At 31.8% G+C, this 17,158-nt stretch overlaps 1 protein-coding gene across 1 annotated transcript; it reads left to right on the top strand.

The window, feature by feature from the left end:
• The first annotated feature begins 10,264 nt into the window (after window positions 1-10,264).
• On the top strand, window positions 10,265-17,100 carry LOC115953325 (pyrroline-5-carboxylate reductase). The gene is made up of 7 exons (XM_031070933.1): window positions 10,265-10,643; window positions 10,739-10,787; window positions 11,550-11,641; window positions 12,283-12,355; window positions 13,481-13,601; window positions 13,815-13,920; window positions 16,661-17,100. The coding sequence occupies exons 1-7, from the start codon at window positions 10,446-10,448 to the stop codon at window positions 16,847-16,849; spliced, it is 828 nt and encodes a 275-aa protein (XP_030926793.1). The 5' UTR covers window positions 10,265-10,445; the 3' UTR covers window positions 16,850-17,100.
• The last annotated feature ends 58 nt before the right edge of the window (window positions 17,101-17,158 follow it).

Raw genomic sequence — 17,158 nt, 5'->3', positions numbered from 1 at the left:
AATATATATATATATATATATATATATATTTGGAGTATATTTTAGAGATTGTGATCATCTGTAGTAAACTTATTTCATATTTTGAAAAAATATCTAATGTGGCGTTATTTGGTTGGAAGTATAAATATGGTTATTATATTGGCCATCCGGATAGAATTTATTCTCAAAGTTAGAAATAATTTTTTCCAAAAAAAATTTTGTTAAGTAAAATTTATGTGCCCTAATTAAAAATTTTATACTGTGAGATAGATAGATAAATACAGTGGCGGCGCCACGTGCAAGTCAGGGTGTTCCCAGGAACACCCTGACTTGAAAAAAAACCTGAAAAAAAAATTTTTTTACAAATTTTTTATACTTGCTCTGTATTATAGGAACACCCTCGAATTAAAAAAAAAAACAAATAATTTAATTGTTCTGCTTTCAAGCAAAAAATAAATAAATAAATAAATGAAGAAAGCCCAAAATAAAATTTGGTAACAGAGGAAAAAAAAAAAAAAAAAAACTAATACAGAGCTGCAGAGCAAATCAAATCAGAACTCACTTCTAATTTTCTAAATCAGAAATCCCTAAAGGCCTAAAGCAAACCTAAAGAGCAAAGACTAAAGACAGAGCAAGCAACGCCTCACTGCCTCAGTCCCTCAGAGCAACGCCTAACTTCCTCAGTCCCTCAAAGCAACGCCTCAGGCTCAAGCCAACTGACAACAGCCGGAGTCACGGAGATCGGATCGGTCACGTCGCTCGCAGCTCGCTCGTCGTCGGAGATCGGTCCAGTCCAGATCGTCATCGTCGCTCGGCTCGCTCGCCCCTCGTCTTCGTCGCTCGTCACTCGCCACTGGCCTCATCGGAGGTCGCTCGTCGCCTCGTGACTTCGTCACTGCCTCAGCGGCCTCAGCCTTCAGGCCTCCCTGCTCAGCTGCTCCAATGCTTGGCTGCTCCGGTGCAGGTGCTCCCTCCCTCTCTGACTCTCTCTCACTCTCTCACTCTCTCTCTATCTGAATGACTTTTTCTGGAATGAAAATTATGACTCTCTCTGTCTCTCTCTTTATTGTTTAATACTAATTTTAATATTTGTCTTTATCTGATTATGTGATTGAGCCACTGAATTGCTAAGCTTTAACTTTATCTTTATTAATATTTCGCTGAGTTTTTGACTTTTTAAATTTGCCTTTATCTTGATATCTTACCTGTTGGTGTTGGTTAGTGTTGGTGTGTGTGTTTGTGTTGGTAAGATATTAAATTATTAATTGTCTTTTTAGTGTAATGTATATTTTGATTGTGAAGTTTTTTAATTGGCAGCTGATTCTTGTAATTGGAGAAATTTAATTAATTGAGGAAAAAAATAAATAATAATTTAATTAATCAATACATTATAAAAAATAAACAAATTAAATTATGTTAGACTAAACAATAATTAATAATTTAATAATTAATGAAATAACAATACAACAAATTATAGTTTATAAAAGACAAACAAATTAATGAAACAACTAAACAACAATAATTAATAATTTTATTAATATGTCAAATGAACTTATAGTTTATTGTATAGGTACCTTTGTTCATTTCATTTCATTTCATTTTTTTTTTCTTTTTGAGGTTTTTCGGTGTGCAAAATGCAAATTTGTTTTGGTTTTAAGAAATTTTTTTTTTTTTAAGCACAAACTTCATGCTGGCCAAATTTTGAATTTCGGCCGGTATTTATCAAAACGTCTCGAAACACCCGAAATAGACCGAAATGACCTAAAATTTTTTCAAAGTGAAATAGGAACACCCTGGATAAAATTCCTAGAGTCGCCACTGGATAAATAATACATTCTATTAGCCAATATAGGGAGCTTTCATTTTATTTTTCTTTATTTTAATAGGGGCCTTCTATCCAATTGGAGGCCTTAAGTCATTGTCTAAATTGACTAAAAGTTGAGCCAGCTTAGGTACTAAAAAAAGTATCGTCTTCCACTGATTTACATCTATTTTAAACAAATTTCAACATTATTGTTTCTAGAACCCACTAATATTAACAATCGATGTAAAAAAAAAAAAAAAAAAAAAAAAAAAAAAAAAAAAAAAGACGTATTTAAAAATTAAAAATGATGTAAAAAAAAATGGATATAAAAAAAAAAATGAATGTAATCGTATGGTTACCACTTACCCTTAAATATTCATAACTTGCTTGCAGTAGGCTTGCACATAGGTGAAACCTTCCAAGAATTCTGGGCCATTTTCTACGAGTCCAGGTTGACTCGAAACTTGCATATCTGAACTTTGAAGCCAGTGGGGAATAAGAGGGACAAAACGGTTATGGTCATATCAGAGAAAAATTGCAGAGTCATTATGAGGACTGGGGAGGCATATTCAAACAAGGCAAATGTTAACAAGCACGCTTGGTGCTTGTTAAGGATGGACTAACGTGAGTTTTACTTAATAAAAAAAAACAATATATATATATATATATATATATATAAAACTGGTCTACAACTTATTTTAATATTTTTTTTTTCTCTCTATGAAGCTGGTTACACAACCTAAAAAAAAAAAAAAAAAACATAAAGCCATTAAAAAAAAAAAAACAAAAACAAAAACAAAAGGCTGCTGTTAATAGGCATACCCGTTAACACAACCCTTCAAACAAAGACAGTCAGGTAGGCTACTGACTAAGGCATTTCTTTTTCTCTTTTTCTATTGTGTTAGATTGACTAGGCATCTTCAAGCGGAGGCTAGCTTTGGGGAGAGATGTCCTTGGGCCGAATATACGAAATGGGGGGCTATCTTAATTTGCTGATGGCCTGGTGGTCAATTCCTATACAACAAATAGCAACAGCAGCCTTCAACAGGAAACACACAAGAGTGTTGTTCTAAATTTTTTTGTGAGACTATTCTACTCCTTACACAAAGACACACAGAAAACTCTATTGACTGATAGTTTGTGGATGGAACTTAGCTATTTTAGGTTTAGGACGCATTCTTCGAGTCTATTGAGTGTACTATTTGCGTGTTCCGAAAAAGGATGGGTCATCCTTTACTAAACAAGCAACAAAACTAGCTAGTTGTTTTTTATTAATAAAAAATAAGCTAACGTTTTTCCCATCTCATTTTTAGTAAATAATTATCAAAAACTAAGGTGTGATGAACCTCAGATCCTATCAAAATCTAACAGCCAAGTCTGGTTGGCCTAAAAATAACAAACCCACACACACAATACTATTGCTCATGCGTAGGAGTAAGGCCATTAATTTTTGTTTGGGATGACCAAGTTATGGTGTTAGGTTTCATTTATGCATTGGGAGCAAATTACATTTAAAAATTTTGATAGTATATGGTATCAACCCAAATCTTAAGAGTGGTTTTTGCATTATACTTGTTTTCTTTGGAATACAAGCCTCAACTTACCCAAATAAATATAAATTCAACACATAATTAGATGAATTTATACAAAGAAAGTAAAAAATAACTTCATATAAAAAATCAAATGTCATGGTTTAAGGGCAGCATTTAGTAAAAAGAGATGAAAATTTATTTATGCTTTATATTTTTTTAAATAGAGTTACTTTACCTTGGACAAGAAGAGAAAAAGTAAAATCTAATTTTAATTTCCTTTTTTCCTTTTCTCTTTTTGATGATAGAGATGGCATTTCATTTTTCTTTTTCTCATTTTGATGATAAATGGACTATAGAGTATAGGGCCAAAGGCATCTTCAAGCTGAGTGTGCATGGGCTGGGCATTCTCAAGACTCGGAGAGAGATAGTCCTTAGCCTAATATACGAAATGAGGGCCAGCCTATCTTTGCTAATGGGCTGCTGGTCATTTCCTACTGCAAATAGCAACAAGAGCCTTCGACTGGAAACACACAAACTAGCTATGTATAACTTTTTCAGTTTTTTTTTTCTTTTTGTCTCACCTATGATCTATCACGATAACCTTTTCTTTTCTTTTTTTTTCCTTTCCTTTCCTTTTCTTTTTTTTTTTAAATATATTTTTTATATAATATATAAAGAAGTAGTAATTCAACTTTTTAGTCAAATTATTTTACCTCCTATTTATAAGACAAGTAAAAACTTATATTGACTAATAATGTGGTGAATGAAACTTAGTGCATTCTAATTTATGACATGTCCTTTAAATGTATTGAGCCCACCATTTGGATGCCCCTCTCATTTTTATTAAATAAGCATCAAAACTAGTTTTTTTTTTTTTAATTTAAAAAATAAACTATATTTTATCATTCTATATTGTATTTGGTGAATAAGCTATTAGAAACTAAGGTATACTTACCGAGCTTCACTGAGCCCCCATTAAAATTCAGCTATCAGCAACTCTAGGAATTTTTTTGAGGATGGTCATTAAGAAACTTAAATTATACAAAATTTAATAAAAGGAAAACTTCATACATTGACAAAACACACACACACAAACACACAAATACAAAAAATCTTACAATTTCCTTCTACATTATTTTTAAAAAAAAATTGAAATCGTTATATGATAATCTCATTATCAATGTTGCAAGCTACATCTCTTCAAAAGTTTAGTTAAATAAAATTTTTCTTGGATTTTATTTATTTATTTGTAAGGACCTAATATATTATTAAGGAGACCAAAGTTTAAGAACAAAATCACTCTCACTAAATGAATTAACATTGTTACATATTTTGAAAATATAATCGATGAATTGCATGTTCTATATGTTCTTAAAATACGTCAAAATTTCATGTCAATCGGATGTTATTTACCATTTGATTCATAAAATAATTTTTTAGGCATAATTTTAGATTGCAAAAAGAAAAACTTGAAATTTAAATATTTGATTGACAACATAGCTATTGATATTTCAACTTTTTGAAATTTTGCAAGTATGGAGAATTTAAGAAAAAAATTTAATTAAATAGTGGATTTGTTAAAATTCACATTCAATAAAAAAATATTGAATAGAGTTGCAGCCTTAGTCTACAACCAAGCTTGTTGCCAAATTTTGTCCAATATTTAATTATGTTGGGCCTAAAAAAAATTTAGGGTGGTCACAAATTTTTTTTTAAGGATAAAAATATCATCATTTTTTAAAATTTATATATAATAATTTTTTTTCCTAGTCAGGGTGGTCCCGTAACCACCTTGGACTCTATGTAGAGCCGAACCTGCGCCACATACGCTTGGCTTAAAAATAGCAAACCCACGCATACAATTGTACTCTTCCAAAGTGCCCATAACTTACTCATGCTGTAAGTTATGCATGCAATGCATTAAAACTATTAGTATTTACTATTTATGACATGTTTAGTATATTAAATGAGGATTACAATAGGGATGATAATCTTCATTATCATGAATAAAACATGTTGTAATGGAATAACTATTCATATTTATAAGTTTGGTTGAGTTACATGATTAGAATAAAACTTGCTATTTTAGGAAATATCTTATAAATACAATTATACTATTTCCTAAAAAATAATATATATGTTTAAATTTGGGAGAGAGGTGAGTTATTTTTTTATATTTTTAATTTTCAAATTTTTTATATGCATACGGAAAGTTTGTTTATTTAAAAATATATTAATTTCAGAAATTATTAAACTTGTTTTTTTTTTAGAATAAAAATTATTACACCTACGAAATACTAAGGAATAACTATTACAATTATTTTAAGGAGTAACAATTATTTCTCATTTTAAATAATATCTAATCATAAAAAATGATTATTCGATGTAATAAAAACAAAATCAAACTATAATATAACTAAACCATAAGAATCATTATTATATTATAGTTTCTATTATCGTTTATCAAACATGACCTTAATATACGTCAACAATAACTTCTAGTTGAAAAAAGAAAAAGAAGAAAAAAAAAAAGAAAAAAGAAAGAGTAAATAAGAAACAGCTAGCCCTCTCAATCCAAGTTTTCACGATATATCTTGCTTTGGATTTTACCATGGTGTATTTCGACTTTCGACTAAGATACACTTATATAAAACAATCACATTTTACATTTTAGATACACTTATATACAATAGAATGTCTTTGGGTTACTTCATGTTACTCTTTAAAAAGTAATTCAAACAGGTTTTTTTTTTTTTTTTTTTTTAAAGTAGTTTATGTGTTGAAGTATTCCCGTTTGAGATCATCATTTCTTTTTGTGTAGTGATGCATGGATACAAGCCTCAATCTATCCATAAAAGATAGATGCATCACAAAATTTAATGAATTTAACACTAACAATATTAAAGTTACCTTCATATAAAGAATCAAATGTTATAGTTTATTCACAACATTTAACAGAAAGCGAAGAAGATTCATTTATAAAAAACTTACTTACTTTACCTTGGACAATAAAAAAATATTTATAATTGAAGTAATCTCACATGTGGTTTTGGCCTAAAATTACTTTGCCTACATATGGTTTAAAAAATATTACTTTAAGGTAAGCTATGTTTGTATCCTGAAACTCATTTATATTAAAAAACATGGGTAAATAGGTATTTTGTGTTCAAATTGACACTAAATTTATATATTTAAAATCTGGGATACTATTTTGACACATAACACAAACATTAGAGACCAAAATGATAATTAAATAATTAAACCCAAGAAAAATAAAAAACACTCTACAAAAGTAACCAAACTCAAAACTAATTACAAATCTTCTTTTTCTTTCTTTTTATTTAGAGTAAAATACTATTTTGGTCCTTAAATTTTTTTTTTTAAAAAAAAAAAACTTTTTTTTCATTTTTATACCTTGTAAATTTTTTTAAAAAAATTTGGAGATAAAAATAAGATTGAAAAAAGAACCTTTTTTAAAAAATAATAATAATTTAAGCCTTTAAGGATAAAAATTGATATATAAATTTTTAAATTTAAGGAAAAAAAAGTAAAACACTTTTAATAGTGGAACCAAAGAGAACCTTTCAATAGTTTAGGAATGAAAAAATAATAATTTAAAGTTTAAGAACACAAAATTTTGGTAAAATTTGAGAATTAAAATTGTATTTTTTTCTATTTTTTTATTCTTTTTAGAAAGAAATAAATAACTAATAAACTAACGCTCTGTTTGTTTCAATATTAATGTTTTCTAGAAAATTGATTATTTTCCAGAGAATATTTTTTGGAAAACTATCTCATTTTCTAGTGTTTAGTAACGACCTTAAAAATTGGCTCGAAAATATTTTATAATGTTTGGTATGTACACACATTTTTTGGAAAACTATCACATTGCAGCTATACCACTGCAATTTTTGTGGCTCTAGAACACTAAGCATCAATATTAAGTGAACAGAAATATGCATAGTGGCAAGAAGTGCTTAAGTTTTACTATCCTACACCTTTGTAGCAAATAGCTTTCTCAGCTTTCTGTCATAATTGAGCATAGCATTTACACTCTCAACCACCAAAATTATGCAATCAATATCCACTAGTAACAATCGCAAACCAATCATTCCATATTAAAATAATTTTTAGCCAACAATAGGACTAAAAGTTGCCAAAGGTCATAAAATTTAATGTTAAAAAAAGTCGAATATGGGAATACTGTAATTGAAATCAAGAAACTTATAAAAATATGAAATTAGTATATATATCATTAGTGACACAAAAAGCAAACTATAAAATTGGAGTTTTTGTAGAGAAGAATGAAATATTACTAGTGCAAGGAAGAGTTGTTAACTGTGAGAGACAGATAGAGAGAGATCTGTGAAAATAGGAGAGACCATAGGGGGAGAGACAGTGAGAATATGAGAGGAGAGAAAAAGCAAAGAGAAGGGAGAAAACCGAGAGCTTACCATGAGACTGTGAGACAGAGTAGGTGCCAAATCAAGTTGTTTCCTGCTGCTATAGAGGGTAAAGAAAAAGATAATATATATATAGGATTTTTCATTGAGTAAAGATAATTTTTCGTTGACTAATTTTTTTTATGCTATCAAACACTATAAACAGTGCCGGCTGAGTAGTGGAGCAAGAGAGATGGTCGCTTAAGGCCCAAAGTAAAAAAAAGGCCCCCAAATTTTAACCAATAGGGTTATTTATAATTAATAAATAAAATAATATTTTTTTACCAGATGAAAAACAAATAAAAAATAGAGAAAAATAGAACGTTCACAATATTTTTTACAACACTTTTACAATTATGCTAAGTAGCAAGTTGTTACAATCTGTTATTGATAGCAAAAAAATAATTATAGTGATATTTTCAAGGAGAGGAAAAAAAAAAAAAAAAACAACTTAAAACCTATGATTTGTTGTAAAAAAATATTGTGAATGTTGTACTTCTAAAAACAATAAGAATAATAATAAGGGTTTAGTTAGCAAACTTTTACTAGTTCTCGTCTAAGTCTACTACTAACACCACTCTTTTACTTACTATTATCAATCTACCATATCAATAAGTATGAATTTTTTTTTTTTTTCTGTTTATAAAATTTCTAAAAAAAAAAAATAAATTCTACATAGTTTATGTTAATTAGTAGTAATTTTGCATCTAAAATAAGATAATCAATTTTCGTCTTAGGCTGTGTTTGTTTTGGCTTCAAATTACTTTCGGAAATGCTTTTCCGTAAAACTTGAGTGTTTGATTGAACCAGTAAATTCAGTCAACTAAAATGTTTTTCCCCTTTGACTGTAAAATAACCCAAAATATCCATAAAATCATTTCCGTTTATATTTTCACTTCAAACCATTTCCACTCCTCACACAACACGATCTGAGCTCTCTCACAGCAGCGCACTCCTTAGATGGAGCTCCAGTTCGACGACCCACACTCCATCAGTCTCGTCGATTGCAGCATCGCGCCGATCGCACTAGATCGCACCAGTCTCATCGATCGCAGCACCGTGCCGATCAAGCAAAGATCGACTCCAACACCGCTTGATCTCGCCTCTACCGCGCGATCTCACCTCTAGATCGAACCCAGTCGCCTCTCTCTCTTCTTCTCTCAATTTGACCGGATTTGATGAATTTTTTTTTCTGGGTTTTGTTTCTTTTGTGGGTCTATTTAGTTGGTGGGAAAATGTGAGTGTGGAATTGGGTTGAATTGGATTACTCTTTACTTTCCCATTTGATGCATTGGAATGGTTAATCAAATTTTCTCTTCTCTTGGTTTTTCTATTTTGGTTGCAAAGCTTGATTTTCCGTAAAACGGAAATCATTTTTCGTAAAATGTTTGAACGAATCAAATACCGGAATTGATTTTCTGTAAAATGAATTTCGAGGCAGCCAAACAGCCTGAATACATTTTCCTTTCCTAAAAATAGCATTTCCGGAAAATATTTTAGGGTTTTGCTGACGAGTGCCCTAAGGGCACTCATTAATAATCCACTTTAGGAAAGTTTTGATACCACTTTTATGGCAAATGAAAAAAACTGTCAAAATATTAATTATTTTTTTTTCCATTTTTTATAAAAACTTTCTTTATATGGATTATTAACGGGTATGCATTTTCTAATATTTTATATGAACCAAACACAACCTTAGGCTCTTAAATACATCAAACCGCCCTTATAAAATGTGGAAAACTATATAGTTTTCCAGCGAAACAAAATACAATTCATGTCATGGTAAAAACAAAACACAAATACCAATACGACAAACGAAATCCTATCTTGGATACTACAAACTTTCCTATTGGGAGTTTGGTACTGCACTACCCAAAAAAAAAGGCAAGAGAAAAAAGACCCTTTTTTTCCTTAACGCAGCACTGCTTCCTCTTTCAGCAAACACACACACACACTCACTCCTTATTTAAACGTGCTTGCCTTGCCTCTCTCACACTTCCATTCAAACCTCTCTCTCTCTCTCTTTATTTAGGTAAAATACAAATCTTCTTTCTCTCTCTTTTTATTTAGGGTAAAATACTATTTTGTTTTTTAAATTAATTTTTTTTTTCAATTTTATACTTCGTAAAAAGATTTTTTTAATAGTTTGGAAACAAAAATAAGAATTAAAAAAATAATTTAAGCCTTTAAGGATAAAAAATGATATATAAAATTTTAAATTTAAGGAAAAAAATAAAACATTTTTAAGAGCGAAACGTAGAAAACTTTTTAATAGTTTAAGAAAGAAAATCAATAATTTAAAGCTTAAGAAGACAAAATTTTGGTAAAATTTGAGAATTAAAATAGTATTTTTATTTATTTATTCTTTTTAGAAAGAAAGAAATAACTAATAACTAAATACAAATCATGTCATGTAAAAACAAAACGCAAATGCCAACACGACAAACGAAATCCTATATTGGATACTACAAACTTTCCTATTGGGAGTTTGGTACTGCAATACCCAAAAAAAAAGGCAAGAGAAAAAAAAACCCTTTTTTTCCTTATAACGCGGCACTGCTTCCACTTTCAGCAAACACACACTCACTCCCCTATTTAAACGTGTTTGCCTTTCCTCACTCACACTTCCATTCAAAACCTCTCTCTCTCTCTCTCTCTCTCTCTCTCAGGTGAAACGACGTCGTTGCAATGGAGGCGTTTCCGATTCCGAGCGATACGTACAAGCTAGGTTTCATCGGAGCAGGTAAAATGGCGGAGAACATAGCCAGAGGAGTGGTCCAATCGGGCCTCATGCCTCCTTCGCGTATCAGCACTGCACATTCCAACCCTTTTCGCCGTGATGCCTTCGAGTCCTTCGGCGTCTCCGTCCTTTCCCGAATCGACGACGTATCGTTCATTCCTCTCTCTCTATACAGAGTCTTAAGAATTTCATTCTGAGTGTTAACCTTTTTTTTTTTTACTTTTTTTGGTTATGGTAACAGGTGATTGAAGAAAGTGATGTGGTTATTTTCTCTGTCAAACCTCAAGTCGGTAATACTTTTTTTTTTTTTCACTATTAGTTTTTTGAATTTGGATTTCTCGTAGTATGATTTTATGGTGAATTTTAAGGGGTTAGAGAAATTGGAATTAAAACGAATTGGACAATGTGAAAGTTTTTATTATTTTATTATTTTTTATTTTTGGGGGACACAGACAGTTTTTTGATTTTCTAGAATTTGAATTTAAGATAGTATGATATTAATATGCTGATGGGGGTTTAATAAATTTGGAATTAAAACGAAGAGAACAATTTGGGTTTTTCTGTTTTTGTATTTTAATTTATTAGTTAATTTTTTGTTTCAATTTTTAAATTTTAAATTTTAGTACAATTCATGGAAATTGAAGTGCAGAAGAATATTGAAGTTGGGTCATTTTGAATTTTTTTTCTTGCTTCTTTAATTGATAAGTTACCCAGTTACTGAGTAAATTTTTGAACCGGCGAGGCCACAACTCTACTACCCTCGGGCCTTGTTTATACAGGAGAAGAAGTGTCATTTGAGTTAGAGCTCATTGGATTTTTATTTTTAAGGTAGATATAATATGAATGCTGAAGAATATTCAACGAGGTATTATTGTGAAAAAATGCTCCTCATGATTGTTTATGATAAATATACTTTCTGGTAGTAGAATGTTTGCTATTTTAGTTAAAATCAAACCACTTTTACACATATATGGATGATAAACTTCTAAGATGCTGTTGTTGTTGTGAGTTTCTTTGTTGTATATAAATTTCACCTTTTTCTGTTGTTGCAGTAAAAAAAGCTATCTTACAAGTGAAGCCATTGCTTTCAAAAAAGAAGCTCCTGGTTTCAGTTGCTGCTGGAATCAAATTGAAAGATCTGGAGGTTTGTGAAATAGAATGCTTTTTTACTCTATTCAAAATTCAGGTGGTTGGACTTTTTGAGTCTCAATATTCAAAGCTGTATGTGGGTATCATTATATATTATTTACACTTTACAGGAAGAGCAAAAATGGAAATAGTCATTCTATCACTGTGGGTTTGCATTTGTAATCAACATCTGCAGTCAGTGTATGTACTGGAATACTATTTTGATAGGTCACAACACAAACCTTATGACCTTTTAAGAGAGTCTCTGCCTCCTACTGGGGTACTACTTTGATAGGCTGCAAAACAAACCTTATGACCTAGCAACCAGTTTCAACAGCTTTTGGTTTACAGAATAGCTTAGATGAATGAACTCAAATGAATAACAAGGCTGTGTTTATGAACCAATTTCTTGTTTTTGGTTTGGTTTTCTTTATAGTTTCAAATGTCTCTCTACACTAATACTCCTAGTTTTTAGAACGCATTCTTTTTTCCTTTCATTGTTCAATGTTATTTGTGCCCTTTGCTTCATACCTCTGGGCACTTTTATAATATTTTTGTTTTTAATAAATGCATTTGTGTTTCTGTTTTTTTAATATAGTATTGAGTTCTTGATTTTCAAGCTCCACATATCTTATTGTAGAAATCACTTTCATTCAGGAATGGGCTGGTCAAAGCCGATTTATTAGGGTAATGCCGAATACTCCTTCAGCTGTAGGCGAGGCAGCAAGTGGTATCCTTTTTCCCTGATATATTTTTTTTAATATTTAATTTTTAGCATCCTCATCATGCAAAATTTATCATGTTAAGTCATGCTCATTGTTTATACAAAGTTGTAAATTAATTTTTTTATGGGCTTTTCTTTAAGACTACTCAACACCCAATGCATAGCAAGTTTGCAGGGCTGAAGTGTATTCCTCTGTTCTGTAATCATCATTCCTTTAGATTTAAAGCTAGAATTTGTCTCCTGTAAATCATAATACAAAAAACCAGCAATGGCTTTTGTGAGGGACCCAATATGACAATGTGGGAAGTGTGAGTATACTCACTTGTTCCCAATTCTTCTCTGTTTTGCTGGCTGATGCATATTCGCAGCTGTGTATTCACAAATACACCTAGCTGTGTATGGATTTTGTCAGAACCCAAGTTTGAGAGCTGAAAATCACTGAAGCTGATTATGATGGGTGCGTTTGTTAAGACCCCTGTTGTTAAAAGCTTTCTTGCTATTAGGGGGTTTAGATACTGTATACATTCTTGGCCAGTCAAAAGTATAGAATTTGTGTGAGATGAATAAGATTTGGTATACCACGTGGATTCTCATAGTTCATTTTAATTTGTCGGCCAAGCTTTGTGTCAATTTCAAAGATTATGAGGGCATAAGCCTTTAAAAACACAGTATGCCTTTCCCTTCTCCTATACTTCTTTTATCTTTTGGAATAATATCCCTAGATGATGACTTCAAATCTTTTCTAGTTTTCTTCCTATGTGCTTACTTGTGTGCTTACAAGGTATGTTAGTGCTGCGTGTGGTCTTAGTAACAGAGCAACTAATTCTTCATATGTTAAGTGGAAAAAATTAAAAAGAAAGAAGAAAATAAAAAAATATATAGTTTCTTGTTTGTCTTTTAGGGAAATTGTAATTACAGTGAAACAGTTGGTTTGTTGACATATATCTTATAAAGAGGTTGAAGGTTTGATGGGGTGATGGTCATAAGAAACCTTCATTTTCCTTTGTCAGATGTATCTTTCTACTCTTCAAGTCTTGTTGCTCTTGTTTGTGTTACCTTCTTTACCTAAATGTCAAAAACTAATAGTTTCATCAAAATGGTAATGTTCTCTAATTTTCTTGCATTCGATAGTTATAAGCTTGGGAGGATCTGCAACAGAAGAAGATGCAGACATAATAGCTAAATTATTTGGATCAGTTGGCAAGATATGGAGAGGTGATGAGAAATTGTTTGATGCAGTCACTGGTCTGAGGTATGTGGCATCTATCAATATAGAATCTTACTGTTTAATACCATAGCACAGAAAACTTATGTCAGATGGTTTTGAGTATTTGATCTTAAAAGGTTCTTGAAGCAAGCAAAAATACTTGTGAACTTGCGATTATGTATTTATGTTTGAAGAGTTGGAGATTTGCTCAAACTGCAATTCTTTTAACAAACCATCTTTTTTATTGAATTTGCTCAGTGGCAGTGGCCCAGCATATATATATTTAGCGATAGAAGCTTTGGCTGATGGAGGAGTGGCTGCAGGTCTACCACGAGAACTTGCTCTAGGTCTAGCTTCTCAAACTGTAAGTGCTTTTATACAAGATGTTAATTATTTTTTGATTGGTCTTGTAATTTCATTATGCTTTTACAGGAACTAGTTATTTGATCTCTTGTCAGATGCCTAGAGCTTATGCTTATGACTTATCCCATCCTACCAAAACTTTTAAATCATTAAATTATAGAGCTTCTGATCTAAATGTTTTAGTAATTGTGACAACACTTTACTGGAAGTCAACAGTTATGGATTTATGATTTTCTTAGAGCACATGCTATTTTCAGGCTGCCAGAACTAAAACTTGTATTATAGGCTGTAGAAGAGAAAAAAATCATTAGCATTTAATCGTCGAAATGACAGAACATTTTCAAATTAATATTTGGATGTCAAAATTGTTGGAATACTACCTAGGCTTATAGTTGTAAGCATTAGTTTTCTAAATTGGTGGACTGAACTACAATTTGGAATGGGTGATACTGGTTTTTATCATGTAAAATACATGACATTTGTGAAGAATGCATTATAAGGCCTCAAGAAGTTTTGCAAACTCATAAAGTTGAGAAAAAAGATATATTGGAATAGTATTTTAAAATATAAGGCATATTCTTAAATTTGGGACCAGAATTAGCTTACTTATGCTCACAAGTGCCTTACATGTGTTATGCAGCTTATGCTTTTACTAATGTTCATCACACAGTTGCATTATACTAAGGGTTTGTTTGTGAACAACTTATTTAGCTTTTGTCAAAAGTGTCTTAAAGTATATTTGTACCTTGAAAAAATTTGAAAAAAAATGAGAAAAGGTGGGAAAAAGTGAGGTTTTAAAAATTTGTACATAAAAGCTAAAAGCTAAAGCTTAAAACTGATGCCAAACTCACCCTAAGTGTAGAAGTTCTACAAAAATAAAGAATTGTAGAAAATTTCATTGGTAACCAAATTTGACAACATAGGTCTACATGACTAAAGTAAAAAGAAAAAAAGAAAAAGAAATGGAGCGCCTTAACTATAGGATGAGTTGCAACATCTCCCTTAAAAATGGAAATAGCCCCCAAGCATTTGGACATGTCAATTGTGCCTGCAAGTTATATGCCTAGGGACCCTTCAAATGAGCTGAAAATATTACAAGTTGCGATGTTGCCTGTGAAATGTCCCGTGAAATTACACTTTTACTCCTCCTCCCTTTCTCTATGCATCAGAAATAGTTCTATTGTTATTGGAATATCATTTTATAGTTTCAATTTGATTGCTTTCACTCCTTCGGCTGCAGTAATTCTGTCAAGATATTTGTAGTTGTTCACTATAATCTCATCAAGTTTGCCAAGTGCCAAGCCACAAGTCCTCCATTGTAGCTTTACCAATCTCCTTGGCAACCACTCCAAGCTTGACCTGACCCACTGTAAATCACTCATTTGCTCCTTTACTGCTGAAAGTACCAATTTGTCGTTTTCACTGCTGCTGGAATGATGGCATCCATGGCAAGACCAGAACCTTGCCAATTCATTTAAATTGACCTCCAGATCCAAATCAATGTCACTGATTCCTTCTCCTTTGTCATTCAAAATTATTCACATCGTACTGAATCGTCACAAAATCCACCCTGGAGGGAGCATAATAGGTGAACATTTGAGGATGTGGATGGTTAGGAAGACCAGCTGCTTGCTTCTTTTAGTGGTTCTCTTTTTGACTGGTCTTGGGCATGGGGACTCACATCTAGTGACTCCCTCCATCGGTTCATTAATTCTCTTCTCTCTTGTATTTAAGTTTTTTTTTTCCTTGCTTTATCTTTTTCTTCCTTGTACTTTTTGATTTCTTTGTGCTCTTTTGCATAAAGAAGCTTTATTTATACATATTTTTCTTACCTAAAAAATAAAATAAAATCCTTGTTGACCGACTTCCCCTGTTCTTTTTGAGTGATCCCCCTCTAGAATTAGATTGCCCAACTTTCTTTCCTTGGGATTTATACAGTTTGTTGGAAACAGATACCCGTCTTTGGGATCTGCGCTTTGTTGTTGATAGTGTTGAGAGTTGGGTGGAGAGAGGAGGGACACAGCTTTGAAATTACTTTGCGATGACTAAATTGTAATTTTTTTGATAACTTTGCAATCAGTGGTGGGCTATAGAAGTGTCTTGCACGTCTTAAGAAAACTTATAGATAATGGAAATGTCAAATGGGAAGGACTTATTTATCATTTCTTGATTTTATAAAGGGTTGTGGGGGGTTTTTTTGGGGCCGGGGGGGGGGGGGGGGGGTTTGGTTGTGGGGAGGGTGGTCAATCACTCAGTTTTAAAGTTTAAGGGAACATTGCAACTTTTATGGTTTGGCTGGAAAATTGCAGTTTACCCAAAGAATTGTTGACTTTAAAACAACATTCCTTGGAATAGAAAACAGTAAAAAGTTACCTAATTATGGCAAGTAAAAACGTATTTATTATACCATCACTTCCAATCTTTAAACAAAATGTAGGGAAATATATGCCATCTTTTAGAATTCTCAGATCCTGATGAAGTAATGTTTGGTTGTTCAAATATCCATAACAAATGGTTTTGTTTTATCAAAGCTCGCCTGGTGCTGTGTAACTTCCCAATAGAAAAATTTACTTATATGTTCATTTATTTATGTGGGGATGGAATGATGGGATGAAGGCCCAAAATAGTTTTAAGTAGCTTTGCTACCTTTTTACTTTATCCTCCATATCCTCCACATCCTCCACACTTTTAGCAGGGTGTTCTTTGCTCATGGGGGGAAGTGAATTGTGTTTCCTTCGCAGGTACTGGGTGCAGCAACTATGGCCACCAAAACTGGGAAGCATCCAGGTCAGCTCAAAGATGAAGTTACATCACCTGGTGGGACTACCATTGCTGGTATTCATGAGTTGGAAAAAGGTGGATTCCGTGGAACTTTGATGAATGCAGTTATTGCTGCAGCTAATCGCAGTCGAGAACTTTCCCAAAACTAGTCATATCAACTTCTTTTCCAATTCTGGTAATGCTGTTATGCAATGGAGTCTGCAATTTATTTTGACTTAATTAATTTTTAGAATATTTGAATAGGTTAGCTTGTGGCCTCTCCTTTTGTAGTTAATGGATGTATGCATTTTTTGGCTTGCTAGTTGTCACACTCAGTTTAGTATCTATGAAAGGGGGAATTATTTATTTTGTATAATAAGAAACCATTATACTAATTCATAAAAAAATCTTTCTTTTTGCATGACTAAAAAAAGAAAAAAGAAAAATGGAAAATGGCCTACTGTTGGATGGAACTAGTT

The sequence above is a fragment of the Quercus lobata genome, chromosome 7 (assembly GCF_001633185.2).
Source record: "Quercus lobata isolate SW786 chromosome 7, ValleyOak3.0 Primary Assembly, whole genome shotgun sequence".
NCBI lineage: Eukaryota > Viridiplantae > Streptophyta > Magnoliopsida > Fagales > Fagaceae > Quercus > Quercus lobata.
Note: the sequence above shows the minus strand (reverse complement) of the source record. Positions and strands in the feature narration are given on the sequence as shown.

Excerpts from the sequence above, each read along its gene's own strand:
- LOC115953325 (XM_031070933.1), top strand. The coding sequence starts at position 10,446 with ATGGAGGCGTTTCCGATTCCGAGCGATACGTACAAGCTAGGTTTCATC. Across the intron at positions 11,642-12,282 it reads TCAAATTGAAAGATCTGGAG|GAATGGGCTGGTCAAAGCCG; the intron begins GTTTGTGAAATA and ends ACTTTCATTCAG. Across the intron at positions 12,356-13,480 it reads TGTAGGCGAGGCAGCAAGTG|TTATAAGCTTGGGAGGATCT; the intron begins GTATCCTTTTTC and ends TGCATTCGATAG.